The 16198-nt window shown below is 39.3% G+C and overlaps 2 protein-coding genes across 5 annotated transcripts in view; one reads left to right on the top strand and one right to left on the bottom strand.

Annotated features, from left to right (window-relative positions):
* Positions 1-77: 77 nt before the first annotated feature.
* Positions 78-16198, bottom strand: part of LOC103394455 (ras-related protein Rab-5A) — a 24044-nt gene continuing 7923 nt past the window's right edge. Inside the window, exons 1-7 of one of the 4 annotated variants that reach the window (XM_025065049.1) lie at positions 6345-6498; positions 3893-3991; positions 2440-2661; positions 1612-1763; positions 706-828; positions 516-609; positions 78-251 (exon numbers count right to left, since the gene is read on the bottom strand). In XM_025065049.1, the coding sequence (XP_024920817.1) occupies positions 136-251; positions 516-609; positions 706-828; positions 1612-1763; positions 2440-2605 (651 nt within the window). In that variant the 5' untranslated portion in view covers positions 2606-2661; positions 3893-3991; positions 6345-6498 and the 3' untranslated portion in view covers positions 78-135. Of the gene's footprint in view, positions 252-515; positions 610-705; positions 829-1611; positions 1764-2439; positions 2662-3426; positions 3583-3892; positions 3992-6344; positions 6519-10235; positions 10307-16198 lie in introns of those variants that run through there. The other 3 variants (XM_017041196.2, XM_017041199.2, XM_008331775.3) reach the window with 3 other exon arrangements.
* On the top strand, positions 7051-9780 carry otud6b (OTU deubiquitinase 6B). The gene is made up of 8 exons (XM_008331764.3): positions 7051-7333; positions 7686-7834; positions 8058-8156; positions 8306-8506; positions 8592-8712; positions 8804-8865; positions 8948-9054; positions 9351-9780. Exons 1-8 carry the CDS (start codon positions 7258-7260, stop codon positions 9433-9435), a joined length of 900 nt encoding a protein of 299 aa, XP_008329986.1. The 5' UTR covers positions 7051-7257; the 3' UTR covers positions 9436-9780.

The raw sequence follows: 16198 nt of genomic DNA, 5'->3' as shown, positions 1-16198 counted from the left end.
GAAGGAAGGGTGGAAGAAAGGGTTGAAGGAAGGAAGGGTGGAAGGAAGGAAGGAAGGGTGGAAGGAAGGAAGGGGGGAAGGAGGGGAGGGAGGGGGGAGGAAGGGAAAGGGGTGGTGGTGGGGGGCCTCTTCACCCTAGTGGCTACAGCATGGAGCCTTGGCTGGCTGGGCCGCTTCTGTCAAGTCCACGCCCCGGTTCCGCCCACTGTTGGCTCCTGCAGCTTGGGGCTCATTCTTTGGCAACCTCTTTGCTGTGAAGGGAGAGAGAGAGGTTCACTCAATATATGTGAATAAAAACTGTTCAAATCAGAGGTGGGCAGACTGTTGCACAGATTGTCGCTGTGGCTATAGGTTTTGGTTCCAACCTATCAGAGCACACTGACCATTTAACTGTCTGAAGACTCAGATCAGCCAAGTCAGGTGTGCTGCTGCTTGAAACTAAAACAGCGACCCTCTGTGGAACAGTCTGCTCCTGGTCTAAGTCTATAAACTGAGTATCAGGAGGAGCTACTCACCAATTGCCATGAATATCTCGTTAACGTTCATTGATGTCTTGGCCGACGTCTCCATGAAGAGAAGGCTGTTGTCATCGGCGTAGGACTGTGCATCCTGTCAACAATAAAGCACAGTAGAAATGTTTCCTTTTCCTGTATGTTTTTCCTGAAGGGTCTGTTGATTGACTGTTTATATTTTATTTGGCCAAACCTGGAAGTCGACTGCTCTCTTGCTGGCTAAATCAGCCTTGTTCCCTGACAGGGCGATGACGATGTTGGGGCTGGCTTGTCTCTGAAGCTCCTTCACCCAGTTCTTTGCCCGTGCAAAGGACTCCTGCAACAGACAACTAAGTTATTTTAGGAAACTTTCTGCCATCAGTAAGGACTAGGTGTAATTTAAAATGTCTAAAAAATGAATAAAAATGCACTTATTTGTCTCCAACTATGTAAAATGTCTTTTTTATGCATAAAATTTAAAAAACATTACTTACAACAACCATTGATAAAAAGCAACATAAATGCACTAAATTGCTAACAATTAATAATAACACTAATGAATATTATTTTATTAATACTAATAAATAATACGAATTTAATTCATAAGTAGCTCTATGCTTATTTGTGCTTAAAACTATTTATTTTAGTACGTCAACCTTTGATCAGGAGTAAATTACTATTAGGTGTGCATGATTATTATTGGCCAGATATTTCTATTATTATATAGTTGTATTATAACTTGTGTAATGCACTTTTTCACTTTATTTATTTAATTTTTTATTTTGAAAAAGATACTCACGCAAGGTAGTTCTAGAGGCCACTGTTATATCATAAGGTAATAGGCCTTAGTTAAATGTTCATTTAAAATGTTAAATAGTTTTTCATAACGTTTTTCATTTGAAAAAATAAATATATATTTTTAATAGTATTGATGCCATGATATATCAATTTTGCTTGTTCGTCTTATCTCCCAGTACATTATTGGCTATTGGAATAATTTTTAAATTATTATTATTAAATAAATAATAATATTAAATTATTATTATTGAGAATCTATGGTGACCATGACTAAATTGAATGTGTCCTTATGGAAGGTTTGAAGACGGTTTTGTGAACATACCTCGTTTGTGATGTCATAGACCACAATGGCAGCCTGGGCTCCTCTGTAATACATGGGTGCCAGACTGTGGTAACGCTCCTGGCCTGCAGTGTCCCATATTTCAAACTTCACTGTTGTGTCGTCTAGACACACTGTCTGAGTAAGGAAGGCAGCTGAAAGGACAGCAGAAGGCGAGATGTGAGTCAGCACTGAATAATTAGCTGCTGCAGGACAATACAGTCAAACAAAGGAAGTGGTGGACGTACAAAGACAGACAAACAGGAGAACTGAGGTAAAGGTTCATTCTACAGCTTTTGCCATGTCACATCTGTGCAACAACAACAGTTACCCAGTGTACGCTCATGCAAGCATGTCGTCAGTGTGGAATTATGACACAGTTAAATAAGGAGAGCAAAGGATCGCAATTTGTAATTTATGCAAGGCTGAAGTAAGCCATGAAGAGGCCACAATCAAATCATTAAATAAGACAAACCTCATTTGCCATTTAAGAACACACCACTCTGCTGATTATGCAGCTTTTGAAGCTAGCAATCAAGCTAAGGCTAAAGATAAAGCTAGCAAGAGCAAAGAGCTAGGTCAGGCTTTTTAAAAATTGTTGAACCGGCCAGAAAATTGCAATCGGTGCTCCCCTAGTAAATGGACCAGGTAATGTTGGTAACAAAAGAAGCTGTCCTCTAGATATGTGGGTTTCATGTCCATTAACAATTCTATCATATGGGTTATTAACAAATAAAAACAGGTGTGAACACATGCAGCAATACCTTGGCCTGCTACAGTTAAAACAGTTTGATTTATCCAGGTTAATCATGATTCAATGTGAATCCTCACCTCCTATTGTGCTTTCCTGAAATTCATGGAACTGGCCCTTTACGAAGCGGAGCACTAAGCTGGACTTTCCAACAGCTGACTCGCCCAACAGCACCAGCTTGAACTGACAGATCTTATTTCCCGCGTTGGGTCCGTTGGGTCTCGTAGCTCCTCCCCGATTGGCCATGACCAAGTCAGATGCCCTGGTGTCCTGTGTGCCAAACCTCCTTTGCAGGGAGTCTACTGCAAGAACCAAGAGAAGGAAAGAGGAAAATGAATCATCACCTGTTGAGTGATCATCAATACATTTCAAATATATCCCATTCTGGGGTATTAGACTACTAATCAAACACACGGATACATACATGTCAGGGTAACTGTGGCATGGGTCTGTAGCCAAAATATTGAAACATCACCATAATCATTTATCAGTGCTTAAATGTAATGGTCACTGTCTGCCTTTCACTGACAGGCTGCATATTTGGTCCAGGGCTCTGTTAGTCTACATGTTACATACACATATATATACATACATATATATATACGTATACATACATACATACATATATATATATATATACATATATATATATATATACATACATATACATATATACATACATATATATATATATACAAACATGAGAGCACCCCCACTGGCCTGGGGTACAATTGGCTGGTATTTATGGCTAGTGGCCACTGGGAGGCATTGGTCAGAATGCAATCAGGAAGAGCATATAATAATAGTAATCTACATACTGCTGGTAATAAACAGCCAAGCAACAACTAAATTAAACACACAGTCAATTGACATCAAAAAATTGTAAATGCAAAAGGTCAACACCGGACAGCGAGTGCCTTGGCCCATCAATAGCATTAGCAAGCTTATTAATTAAGCAGACAATCAACATAATCAACAGCAGATATGGAACATTATAAGGCAAATATCCGTAAACAATTTCTTCCTTCTGTCATTACTAACTTTTTTAACATTTATAACTTGCTTACTTTACTTCCAGTTGTCTTTGCTGTGCAGCTACCCAACTTTTGTTGACTCTTTTTTTTACACTTATGCCATTTGAGTTGCATTTTTTAAACTTTGAGTCATGTGTTTGGAAAAGTAAAGAATAAAGGTAATAATTGAAAAGTTGATCAATGACATGATCACAGATTGGTTCTGTATTTCACTCCCACATCAAGTGATTACAACAAGTCAGCACAGGAACGTCAACATAAAAGGTCACAAGACTGTGATGTCATAGCAAGCACAGTGCAGCACATCCTTAGTGCTGCACTGCTTGATTTCCTGCCCCATCACAAACTAAAAAAATACATCGTCATAATGTATAGCCGTTTGGAAAACTAGAACCCTAATAATGAGTTGAAGGCCATCAATAATATAACACATTATTAACATAGAACTAATGTTATTTCTTGTCTTTTTACTGACAAAAAGTCAAATAACTTTATGAACCTGTTGTCTGATTCTTCTACTCTATCACAGATGACACTCCTTCAAACGTGCCCAGCCTCCACTCATTGGTAAATGTGTCATCGGTGACAGTTTTTCCTGCTGTAATAAAACAAAGACATTTGTTGCCAAGAATTTGTTTGTGATTGACATTTTCTAACAAACAAAGAAATCCCTCTAGAGCCGCATGCTGCCACTCCACCATCAGCAGAAGGAGCTTGGTCCGCCCACACGTATGCCGACATGCCGTGCATTCATACATGGCTTACTAACTAACTGCTGACTATAGCCAACAAATGGTGTTTGTCCAGAGATAATCACAACACATATCTGAATTTGGAGTAGGAATGTGTTTTCAGCAGATAAGTAAAACGTCAATCCTGACCACAAACATGACAGCGACGTCCTTTAATTATGGACTGAGGCAAACATACGAGAAGCACCAACGACCATTTTCAACAACCAAATTCAGACTCTAAGCACATCATGCTACATAAAGGCTTTAATTTGGACCTTTTCCCATATTTCTAACTAAACCCCAACTAAATGGGGTTTGCAGATAGAATCATCTATTCACTTTAACAATGGAGTTTAACTAAGGTTGTTTAAGTTAAGCTATGGAGGCTGAGAAGGTTCTTAGAAGAGGCTACAAAATGTTAATAATTCTTATAAATAGTAGTTTAATAATAGTTAAAGATTTAATTTTTTTTCACTTTCAGATATCACTTTATAACTTTTAAGTTGTTTTATTCATTTAAGTTTGTTTTGATTTGAAATAACTTAAAAACGATAACAAAATGACTTTTTAAAAACATACAATTTCCGACCCACACTTACTTCTGCTGGAGTGCATCTCATCTGCCTTTAACTTGATAATTAAAGAAAAGCAGAGCAGACACTGAAACATGATAAGTGTTTTCAGTGAATACTGCCTACGTTTTTTTTCACTACACTAAATCTTTTGAAAATATATTTGTTAAGCCTTTAGCTCTCTCTATTTAATAAGAAATCAAATCATTATTATCAGTACAATGACACGTGTTAAACACAAACAAACAAAACAACAATGTTTTTGGAAAGTACATTGCAACACATGAAAAGCAGGTAAAAATAGAGATGCATTTTGCCAAAGGTCAAAAACAGACTGATGGAGTGCTACACAGAAACTTAGGGAGTCCAAGTCTGATGAGAGGTTTCGCAAACAAAAGGTATGGCTAGAAAAGAGAATCAACTAGTACTCTCTCCAACAGTAACAACAGAGGCACAAAACAGTCTTCTAAAACTCATCTGACTTTTCTGTCAATAACTTTGTTTTTCCAGCCAGCTGTGATTACATTTCTCATCATGTGAATGACTACGTTACAACGTTCCAGTACAACCAAATAAAATGAGGTAGAAAATAAAAACTAACAGCAATCCAGTATTAGTTATTTTTCATATTTGAAAGAGTATGTTGCATCATGTAAAATGTTGGAATGCAAACATATTTGAATGTTGCACTAATGCTTTTAATTCTACTTCGACCTAATTAGGATATAGTTAGCTTTACATATAATATTGTATGCACAAACCACGCGATGTTACAGTATATTAGGACGACAGTCTTCATCTGTCTATTGTTACCACTATCATATCATACCTCATATCGATATATCTAATCACTGATATATAGTATATAACGCCATTATCACACAATAGAATACTGGGTTGAAATAAGAAGGTAAATATAAGTTTGTACGTGTAGACATTCGTCTCAGTATCCACCCGAGGGCAGCACACACTTAGGAAAAGCAAGTCAACAAACGCTGCGCACTTTATAACTGCAAAGTCTGTGAAATATGGGGGTTTATCTGTAGTTAGTTGACAGTAAACACACCTGCTCGTGTGAGACGAAGCCAACTACATTAGAATATTGAGGGGGACACCACTTTCTTAATCGTTTTGCTGTCTAGCCCCTTTAATTGTTAACAGTTAGCCACTCCTAGTGGCTAGGAGCATGATTAGTGCCTCAGGCGCTTTATGAACAACGCACATAAATTATGTTAAATGTCAGACAATGGGAAGCGCTGTGCTGTTAGACAACATGGCAGAATGTTTAACATTTACCCACGAACAGCTCAAATATTAACAAACGCAAGCTTAGCTTATTCCGGCTGTTAGCATTCCACTTACTGACCTGATTCTACTTAAGAATTCCACACAGTCGACATGTTCATTATACTTAAACCGCACATACTGTCAACCCCACTAGACTATTTAATGACAACATGTTAACATGAAGAACTTTCAAGTTCAGGGAAATGGTCTGTTACCTGCGTTTTCTCAGCAATTAAACGTCAGAACGTTAGCCGCTAACGCCAGCGCTAGCTTCCTACAGACCCAACTGACAACGCTATTAGCCTTTAGCTGCTCCACCAGCTGGAAACCAAAACTTATCGACGTCAGGTAGACTAACCTCGGAGATAATGACGGCTTCTTAAACTCCCGCCGCTGTGGTGTCCACCAACGGGACTGGGTGAAGTGGAGCTGGGGGAAAACCGCGAAAATAATTCCAACAATTCTGTGGCGTCTCCTTGTTTCTTTCTTCTCGCAACTTCCCCTTTAGAACCAAAACACAAACAAGACCTTCCGCCCCCACGTGCCACGTCACACAACGCGTCTGCAACCACAACAAAACCAGTTTCTCACATATCTCACCCATGTTTTGTTACCCATATTAACTTTGTTGTACTCACTGAAGTCCTATTGCTAATGCGTGAGAAAAATAGACTTCGTAATATATTGTTTGGCAGCGCTATTATTACTGTTCTGTCGCATGTCTATTTTCATTTGTGGCTTTATATTAACCCGTAGCTCATTTTAACACACTCAAACTCTTTAATTATTTTTTCTAGATATGCCAAACCAAAACTTATATTGTCATTATAAGTTTGTAAAGTGTGTTACGCTTTTGACCCACTTTTCAAATCTCATAAATTAAAATAAATATTATGTTTGTTGTCTTTAACCTCACACACCATTTTATTAACTGCTTAATACATATAATTATCTTTCTGAATAAAACAAACCCCAATTAATCCGACATCGCTATGAGAAGTTCAGTACCCGAGTACTGTAACAGTCCAATAGACGGCAGTATCACAAAGTCAGTGTACGTTCTGACGTCGACGACGAAGAAGAAAACTCCGCCTTTCCTCATCAGCTTCCGCATCAGGCCATATCCGCACGTTTTATTTATTCTATATTTGTAAATCTTATCCTGTCAGCGAGGAACAAGGCTTTATCACAGAATCACCATTAATACATAATTCAGCAGCCACCTGCTTCATGAAGCTCGCAAAGAATCGTTTTCAACAAAGTTAACAGTCATGGAAATGGAAACAGTGGAGACACCAGAGGATCTGCTTGCAAAACAACACCGCAAAGAAAAGAAAGATCTACAAGGTAAACGAGCCCACAGGTCTCTACAGCCGAATTTACTGTAGTGTGTGTTCACGTCTCAGAGCAAATACATGTGTGGTCTGTGTCGTCACCGAGGCTAAAACGCAGCCCAGTTCAGCGAATGACACCATGTGTTTACTTTTCTTTGCCCCGTCCTGTATCAACAGTTAGCTTCATTAGAAGTAATCACTAAGGTATTGAACCTTGGCTAACACTGAGATGTACGTAATGCATCTCAGTGACAATATTTTTGACAATATATGCATCCAATTTGCATTGGCTGATTTGACAATCGTGAATCGTGATCAGCTGTCATAGTTTACCTCTTGTTTTGATTTGCCGTGTGTTTTTGCAGCAAAAATCCAGAGCATGAAAAATGCCGTGCCCAAAAATGACAAGAAACGGAGGAAACAGATGACAGAGGAAATTGCCAAGCTGGAAGCTGACCTCAACCAGAAACACGAAGAGGAATTAAAGCACCTCAAATCTGCAAATGACACAAAGGTAAATAAATGCCCCCCCCCCCCCTTTTTTGTTTTTTAGATGTTTGACTTCTAAAGTAGAAAATATACAGTATTCATAAACTGAGGTGTCTATACTTTAAACATTACACATTTATGCTAAGAGGAAAATAAATCCATTCCAATAAACTATATTAGTTACACACATTTTTTACACTTGTTTATATAAAAAACAACAACAAGTGAAACACGTTACTATTTTTAAGGAAAAAGAGGTCGTAAATGGAGTTGAGACACTGAAGATAGAGGACGGAGAACAAGACGAGTCCAAACAGCCAAAAGTAACCAAAGCCCAGAAGAGAAGGGTGAGTCACAGGTTCTCCCAGAATTTCTTTTTTCAAAATAAAGGCAATGAATTAAAATTAAATTAATTTTAATTCAGTTTAAATAATGTTAATTTAATAAATTAAATTAAACACATTAAAATGTTCTTATTTCAAATTATCTTTTCAAGGACAAGAAGGCTGCCCAGGAGAAGGAGAGAGAGGACAGAATTGCAGAAGCAGAGGTGCAGAACCTTCAGGGTGTGAGGCATCAGGAGGGTTTAAAGCTGGCCCAGAAACTGGCCCAACAGCAGCTTCAGATCAAGGAAGTCTCCTCTGATGGTCACTGCATGTACCGGGCCATTGAAGATCAGCTGGCACAGCAATCACAGGTGTGCTTTGAAAGATTACTTAGAAGCTTGACCAGATAGAGTAGACAGTGTAAAATGTAATGTTATACATTGTGTTTCATCTCAGATTGGGTCAAACATGAGTGTAATAGAACTTCGGTCACGTACTGCTGAGTACATGAGAAGCCATGTGGATGACTTCCTGCCTTTCCTCACCAACCCAAATACTGGTGACATCTACACAACAGGTGGTGGACTTACAGGAATTTTGCTTAGTTTTACTTTCTAGAAATAAAACAGATACGGTCAGGTTGATGTTACTGGTGCTTCAATTTGCAGATGAATTTGAAAAATACTGCAGTGAAGTGGAGAACACAGCAGCCTGGGGGGGACAACTGGAGGTGAGTTATTTGCATTCTGTCACTGATGCTTTTACACCTTTACCTGTTTATCCTAATGTACATGTTTGTCCGCTCCCTTCAGTTACGAGCCCTGACCCAAATTCTCCACAAGCCAATAGAAGTGATCCAAGCTGATTCACCGACCATAAAAATTGGAGAAGAATATGAAAGCAAACCCATCACCCTTGTGTATGTCCTGATGATCTTATTGCCTATGTGGAAGGGAAACAATTTTTAAAGCAAAAATACATTTTAAAGTGATTCCTGCATGACAGAATAATAGTAGCACCAACTGGGCCTGAGCTTACGTAAACCAGCCAGTCACACAAACGAAAAACTACACACATCACAACAGCTAAAGTATAATTGAAGGCAATGACACTCATTGTTATCTGTCATAAATTAACATCACCCTAGAATCATAAAACAAACCTACTGACTTAGATAAATATATGTTGAATTTCTCTTTCTGCTGTTTGTTACAGTTACATGCACCACGCCTACGGACTGGGAGAGCACTATAATTCTGTTGAGCGGTTAAAGGACCCGGCCAATGTTGAGGACAGCTGACGGCCAGCTCAGTCTTAGGAATATTAAACTTCCCTCCTCACACCCTGAGGCTCAAACTACAGTCTAACAAAATAAAAAGACAGCATCGACATGATACTTATAAATGTGCTATGCTAACCCAGCTCATAGTCAATGATATCTATGCTGCTATGAATCAGTGTGATTTCAAACCACATCCAGTCAACAGAAAGAAGAGCTGTACACCATGCATGTTGTTGCCATTGAAGGAAACGAGTTGTACATTAGCCCAAGTCTAATTTCCTTTGGGATATAAATAAAGCTGAACTGAAAAAAAGAAAAAAAAAAACGTTTATCTAATTACTTAATGTTATAAGTGCTTTCAATCTCAACACCAGACATTGACACAGACATACAGTTCCAAGATGTTTGTAGAGAGCTTTGTCACCGGGATCTTTGCTGCCTCTTTGCTCTACTGTCAACAAGTTAATCAATCATAAAATAAAAAGTAAGGGATGATGTGACTGGAAATACCAAAAGTTATTTGTAAAATTATGGTAAACACTTTACCTTTGATAAGCTAAAGATAATTGGGTCCTAACCAACAAGACTTTAAGATATATTTGATATCAGGCATATCATCCTTAGTTATCTGCTGTAAAATAATGTATTTTCTTGAAAAGGGCATGGAGTAGTTTCACCAAGCAGTAAAAGTTCCAAGTTGCTCATCCTCTGTGGTGCCCAGGGGAATACTCACCTGACTGTGGTGTCAGAGACAAAGGCTTGAATACGGGTAAGACACAGTAAATGATTGTATAAATGAAACAAAGCAGTTCACTGACCATTCCGATGCGTCCTCTTCTCAGCTCATACCAGTGTTTCAACACGCAGGGGCGCTGCTACCATGCTGTCTCTACAAGATAAAAACAAATGCATTCACTTTAGTATTCACTTAAAATAATCAAACTGAGACAATTTATCTGAATGCAAGGATGTAAGAGCCTTTGTGGTCACTAGATGGCAGCAAATTTACACTGTAGTTTGACTATCTAGTTGTACCAATGCTTCAGTGTTTAACAGTTGAAACCTCATTCACTAACACTGTCTTGTACGGATTATCCATCTCCACATTAATCTTTATAAGTTCTGTCTAAACACTGGTCTAAATTCTAACGGATTTTAACCTCAATAGCTTTAGCCACTCTTCCTTATAGGATTGAGTGTAATAAATGAAATAGCAATTTATTAAAGTTACCAATATTGTAAAGTAATCTTAACTTAATATAAGGTAACATTTTATAGGTTTATAGTCTTTTGTTAATGCTGGTCAAACTTTACTACTGCTGCTCTATTTCCATCCAGTGGCTACTATTAAAGCCTAATAGAAAAGAGGGAGAGAGAAAGAGAGGGAGAGAGCAAGGGAGAACTTAATTTGTGGCAAATTTATTTCCTGTCCATGCCTTCAGAGCTTGCTAGCTCTTTTCGCTCACTGCTGCTGCGGCCGCTGCAGCGTGTGTCGACTGACTCAGAGTCTCATGCATAATGCATCAGGTTTAATTGCAAACCCAGAAACTAATGACTTTGGACTGGTTAACAGCAGGGGAGCCATACATCTCAAGCAAACTGAATGAAAAATCAGCTCAGAGGAGAGAAAAAAGGAGCCTAGCCCCTAATTGATGAATAATTGAAGCAGCGAGCTACAGGGCATAATTGTGACATTTTGTTTCAATCAATTTCCAAGTGGTGTGGGCGAAAGTACACTTAAAGGGGAAAGGCAGTGACAATAAATGAGAAAGAGAGGGAGAGATATAAAGAGTGGTTGATGATGGTAATGGACTTGAGGTCTTTAGTCATCGCACTGACACATGGGAAGGGAGTCGACCAAACTCACTGGAACTCTACTTTCCCTCTCTGTCTTAATTCTGAAGGGTTTAAACCAAAACGATACTGTTGGTCAGTGAAGATAAGAACACATTTCTTTTGCCATTATCTTAACTAGTGTAACTTCAGTATTTACTGAATAGTCATGGGATTTAATCCTAAATGTATCTTGTCTTTATGCCATTGTGTCCCTGGGCAAGATTTTGACCCCCAAATTTACTTCTAGCAGCTTAGTTGACAATGTTTAAAACGATGGGCTGTCAAACAATTCAGATTTGTAATCTGATTCCTCACAGGGTAGCTGTTGATTTATCATGACTGTTACAATCACAATTAATCAATAGAGATTAAACAATTTGATGAATATAACACAATTTTGTCTGTACATTGCTGGGACAGAAAAACAAATAACAGGAGGTAAATGTGACCCAGTGACAGTACTTCACAATCCAATTTATAATTTTGCCGGTCAGCTTTTAAACCAATTAATATCTCAAACTAATTACCTTGATTAACAAATCAATTTTGACAGCCCTAGTAAGTAGGAAGACAGAAATGATGTAAAAAAACATTAAACATTAAAAATGTACATCATGAAATAAGTACAAAAACTGTGCTTTTCATTATGACTACAAAAACACTAAGTACAAATTATTTATTATCTCTTAGTTTTAAGAAAGATTGAGTTGCTGAATCATCATTGCTGAAATTAAAGCCACACCAGCCAGTTTTGACCAGATTGCCATTGACTACATTTAGCCTCAGGACAGACAAACAAGAGTACAATGCCAACTGATCTGAGGTATTTGGACTGTAAGACAACTTTGCCCCCCCACCACCCCCAAAAAATCATACGTAGACTATTATGTTTCACATTTGGACATTGGTACAAAAAGGCCTGACTAGTGTATTTATAGAATTACCCTCCGTTTTGAGTAGACCTACAAAAGGATCCGATTGTTTTTCAAAATTAATAATCTTTCCCACATGTTATCATTTATTCATATTCAAATGCTTATTTCTTTTTTGGGCCTCTTTATGTCCTTACCCTTGCCAAGTCACTGCTAAAGAGCGAGAACCCCCTGGACATTTCACTAGCCCATTGCCACTCATGAATAGAAAAACGGAGCTAAACGGTAAACGGTTGTAACGTTGCCATTTAGTCCTTGATAATTTATTTTTCATCATTAATGATACATAAGTCAGCTTAATGGTATCAAAATAGACTCTCATTAAATATTTTTCAGGGGTGAATGAAAATATGGCTCATAAATAGGTCATTAAATAGGCCATTCTAATCACTCACGACCACACTAATGGGTGAGAGGCCAACAATACGTGTGTTCTTTTAGGCAGCAGATGCTCAGTCATGAAGCAGTGCAGCAGTAGCAGCAGCAGCAGCAGCAGCAGCAGCAGCTCGCTGCCCTCAGGATGGGTCCCTGGGTCGGTCTGGTGTCTGGTGTTAAGCTCTGCATGTATTCACACATACACACATGCCACTTCAGCACACTGCTAAAAAGCAAACACAATCACTCAATCCACTCTTTCTTTAGGCCCCCAAACGCCCATCCATAAAGCAGTCCAGCAGTAGCAGCACCAGCAGCAGCAGCAGCAGCAGCAGCAGCAGCAGCTCGCTGCCCTCAGGATGGGTCCCTGGGTCGGTCTGGTGTCTGGTGTTAAGCTCTGCATGTATTCACACATACACACATGCCACTTCAGCACACTGCTAAAAAGCAAACACAATCACTCAATCCACTCTGCAGTGATGGCACATCATCAAGACAACTGCCCCCCCCATCTCTTTGTTTTCACCTAGTCGTTTCACACAACGCTCAGTATGTGTGCACACCCCCCTCGTGTGCATACACATACTGCATCCATAACACTGAGGTGTCCCTCATGATTGCCATATTCAGAGAGCCCAGTGTGTGTGTTTTTTTGTCATACACAAAGCTTCCGTAAAAACCTTGCGTGGCTTGATTGACGTCTATGGAAATGAGGAGAATGCATCCTCACCGGAGACACCATACGGATGGGAGCAGCACACTGACGAGAGGCGTCGACAAAAGGTGCTTGTAAATTCTTGACATGCCTAGCATATGTTAATGAGCCATTCTCTTGCTCTGATATAATTACTGTGACGGGATATTGCCTTTGGTGGAAGTATCTGCCTGCCTGCCGTGACTCCTTCACAGGGGAGAAAAAAAAAAGTAAAGAATGATAAAGTGGTGGGTGCATAAATTTTCATTTACCATGCTCAGAGGTAGAGAGGGGGATGTTGGCGAATTCGCTCAGGATGATACATTGGGTGGAAATCACCTCCGATTCATTACATACTGCCTTTGTTGAAGTGCTTTCTGCAGCCGTGTACAATTTTGTTAGGGGGTATTTAGTCTGTCTTGTCATCTGACTATAGTCACCGAAGGTGTCTTTAGACGAGGCCTCGGCTGCTTCAGCTCACATTCTATTATGGGTTCAAAAAAAGCTAAATATACTTAAGCTAAACAGTAAACATGCTACAGACTACAAGGATGTTTTGTCATTCAGTATACTCTGTAATTTTTAATGCACAATTTCTACACCTGCTCAGATTTTCTCTAGTAGCAGAGCTCTTATCTGAATGATCAGTGTTTGTTAAATCAGGAGCCGTGTGACAGAAAAAAAACCCACTGGTGTTCATCACTCCAATCAGCAGAAGCTATTGTTTTCCACTGCTGCCCATAACAGAGCTGGATATCAAGCCACTGGCAGAGAACCAGAGTGTTGTCAAGTGGATGGCTGAACAATCAATTCTGATGAGTTAAAAAACAATATATAGCACTAGGGGGCAGTATGATACTCCGCTGGCCCTTTCGGCAGATGGGGACAGAGATGCAGTGATGCACAGCACACTCAGATATGCCTGATGGATCTTAGAGATAAAGCAGTTAATAAAAACAAGAACAATGAGCTCTTATTGGAATTCAAGGCTTAATTGAAATCCAGGCATCAGATTGTGGCTCTGTAACATTCTTCTAACTGTTGAGATCTAATAAGTGAAACCAAATATAAAAGGTGAGAATTCTTGCAGGCCCTGATGCGTATCGATACAAAACGAGATGGTGAAGATGCCACGTGTACCAGGCAATAACTGCAGTATCGCTGCATCAGATTCACTCAAGGTTTTCAACAAAAGTGCTTCCTACATGAGAGAAGACAGACTATAACAGAAGGTTATAAAGCAAAGCCACTCAGACAAGACGATCTAGTAACTCAAGTCTCCTTCCAATATGTTCTCTATTGTATCGTACAATTAAATACAAACCCTATTGTGAAGAAAGCTGGTAATTTACTACAATAGAACCTTTTGTGAACAAAAGTGTGCATAAATTATTTTGAATATTAAAGGAGCACCTTCATTATCCTGTGCCATCGCATTTGGTGTTTTACTTTATGGTAAAAGTGTCTGGTAGTCTTAGTTTTTAGTTTTCCACTAAAACTACTCTATATTTGCAAGTATAACAAACATGATCAAAAGCAAATTCTAGAAAAAACGTCTCTTGGGTCGACGGAATTTGTGATGTGAAAATGGGGTCACAAGCCAAAAAAGGTTGGGAACCACTGATTTAGCCAATCATGAAGATGGGAAATCGAAGAATGGACTCCAGAGATCGTTGAGCAGCTGAGGTGGTCCAACTAGCAAGAATCGGGCAAAAAGACATTAACACAAAATGGCCAGAATTGCCATCCCCAGGGCCCATGGCACCAAATATTTCCTAAAAAAACAGGAACAAACATGGTCCAGTGACTGAGTGCATTCTGCCTCTACTTTGTTGGACGGTTACTGGAATAATATATATTTTCTAAATTTTTTTTCTGACTGAACACTTAAGCTAAGCTAATACCAGTGACCCTTAAGCAGCGGCCTGCATCCAGCCTGCAATCCATCGACTCGAATGATGGAGCTTCAAAAGAAAATATAAATGTTTATCTTGTGTTTCCTTCTCATCTCATCAGACATTTTCCTGTTTGGTACTAAGAGACACGTCGGGGAGGAACTAGTGTTTGTGTTTGTTTTGTAGACGGCGACTGTTTATCTATTTGAGGAACGCAACCGTTGGGAAAATGGAACTGAACGTGAGGTAGAAGCTGCATTTTGTGGTTGATGCCTCAGAGGGTTTTCTCAGTGGAAGGACATCAGCTTTTTATGGGAAATTTGATTTATTTAAACATCATGCTTCTGATTGCAATGTTTAATTCAGTTAAACAAAAAAAGCCTCCACTAACGCCACTATATGCTAATAAATGGACTTGAATGCATAAAGAAACTTGAATGATATCAAATAATTTGGGGACTTTTTAATAAGGATATTTGAATTATTAATTAAAAATGGTTATATTACTGAAACAACAAATCCAACCGTGGCCCAGGTATTTGGGGCGTCAATATATTTTCTGAATGACTGATATGACCTGTTATTGATTAGCTTACTTATTTGAGTCCTCCTAGAGAACACTGTCGTGAAAATACAGCCTGTCAAAAACACGGCAAACTCAGCAAACCTACTGAGCTGACCTTAGCGAGTGTTTCAGTTCCATCTCATCGCCACTCCATCATCAGATATGATTGACGGCACATAATCACGAACCCCAGTTTCAGGTCATGTGATGGCCATTGGAGCATGAACCAGCGTTGCAGATCGGCAGGCGGGTGGGACACCAGGTAGCAGCATCTGGTCTGCGGGTTTTTTCTGGAACACACAAGTGCCTGTGGCGCTGCAGGCTTGGCTGCTCTAACATCTGTCCGCGGTCTGCAGGCCGGCTGGATGAGCAGACCGACACCACCACCAACCAGCCAAATGAACGTCCTGCTCACATGAATGTCCTTCAGGAATATTTGGGTTAATGTCTCTGTTAACTCAACCTGACTCTCCTGTCATTTTTC

Source organism: Cynoglossus semilaevis, chromosome 18 (genome assembly GCF_000523025.1).
Source record: "Cynoglossus semilaevis isolate Cse_v1.0 chromosome 18, Cse_v1.0, whole genome shotgun sequence".
In the NCBI taxonomy this organism is placed as follows: Eukaryota; Metazoa; Chordata; class Actinopteri; order Pleuronectiformes; family Cynoglossidae; genus Cynoglossus; species Cynoglossus semilaevis.
This window is presented reverse-complemented; position numbering and strand designations above follow the sequence as displayed.

Bases quoted from the DNA above. Each gene is read 5' to 3' on its own strand.
- otud6b (XM_008331764.3), top strand. From the start codon at position 7,258: ATGGAAATGGAAACAGTGGAGACACCAGAGGATCTGCTTGCAAAACAA. The intron at 8,157-8,305 runs GTGAGTCACAGG...TATCTTTTCAAG, and splicing joins CCAAAGCCCAGAAGAGAAGG to GACAAGAAGGCTGCCCAGGA. The intron at 9,055-9,350 runs GTATGTCCTGAT...TGTTTGTTACAG, and splicing joins AGCAAACCCATCACCCTTGT to TTACATGCACCACGCCTACG.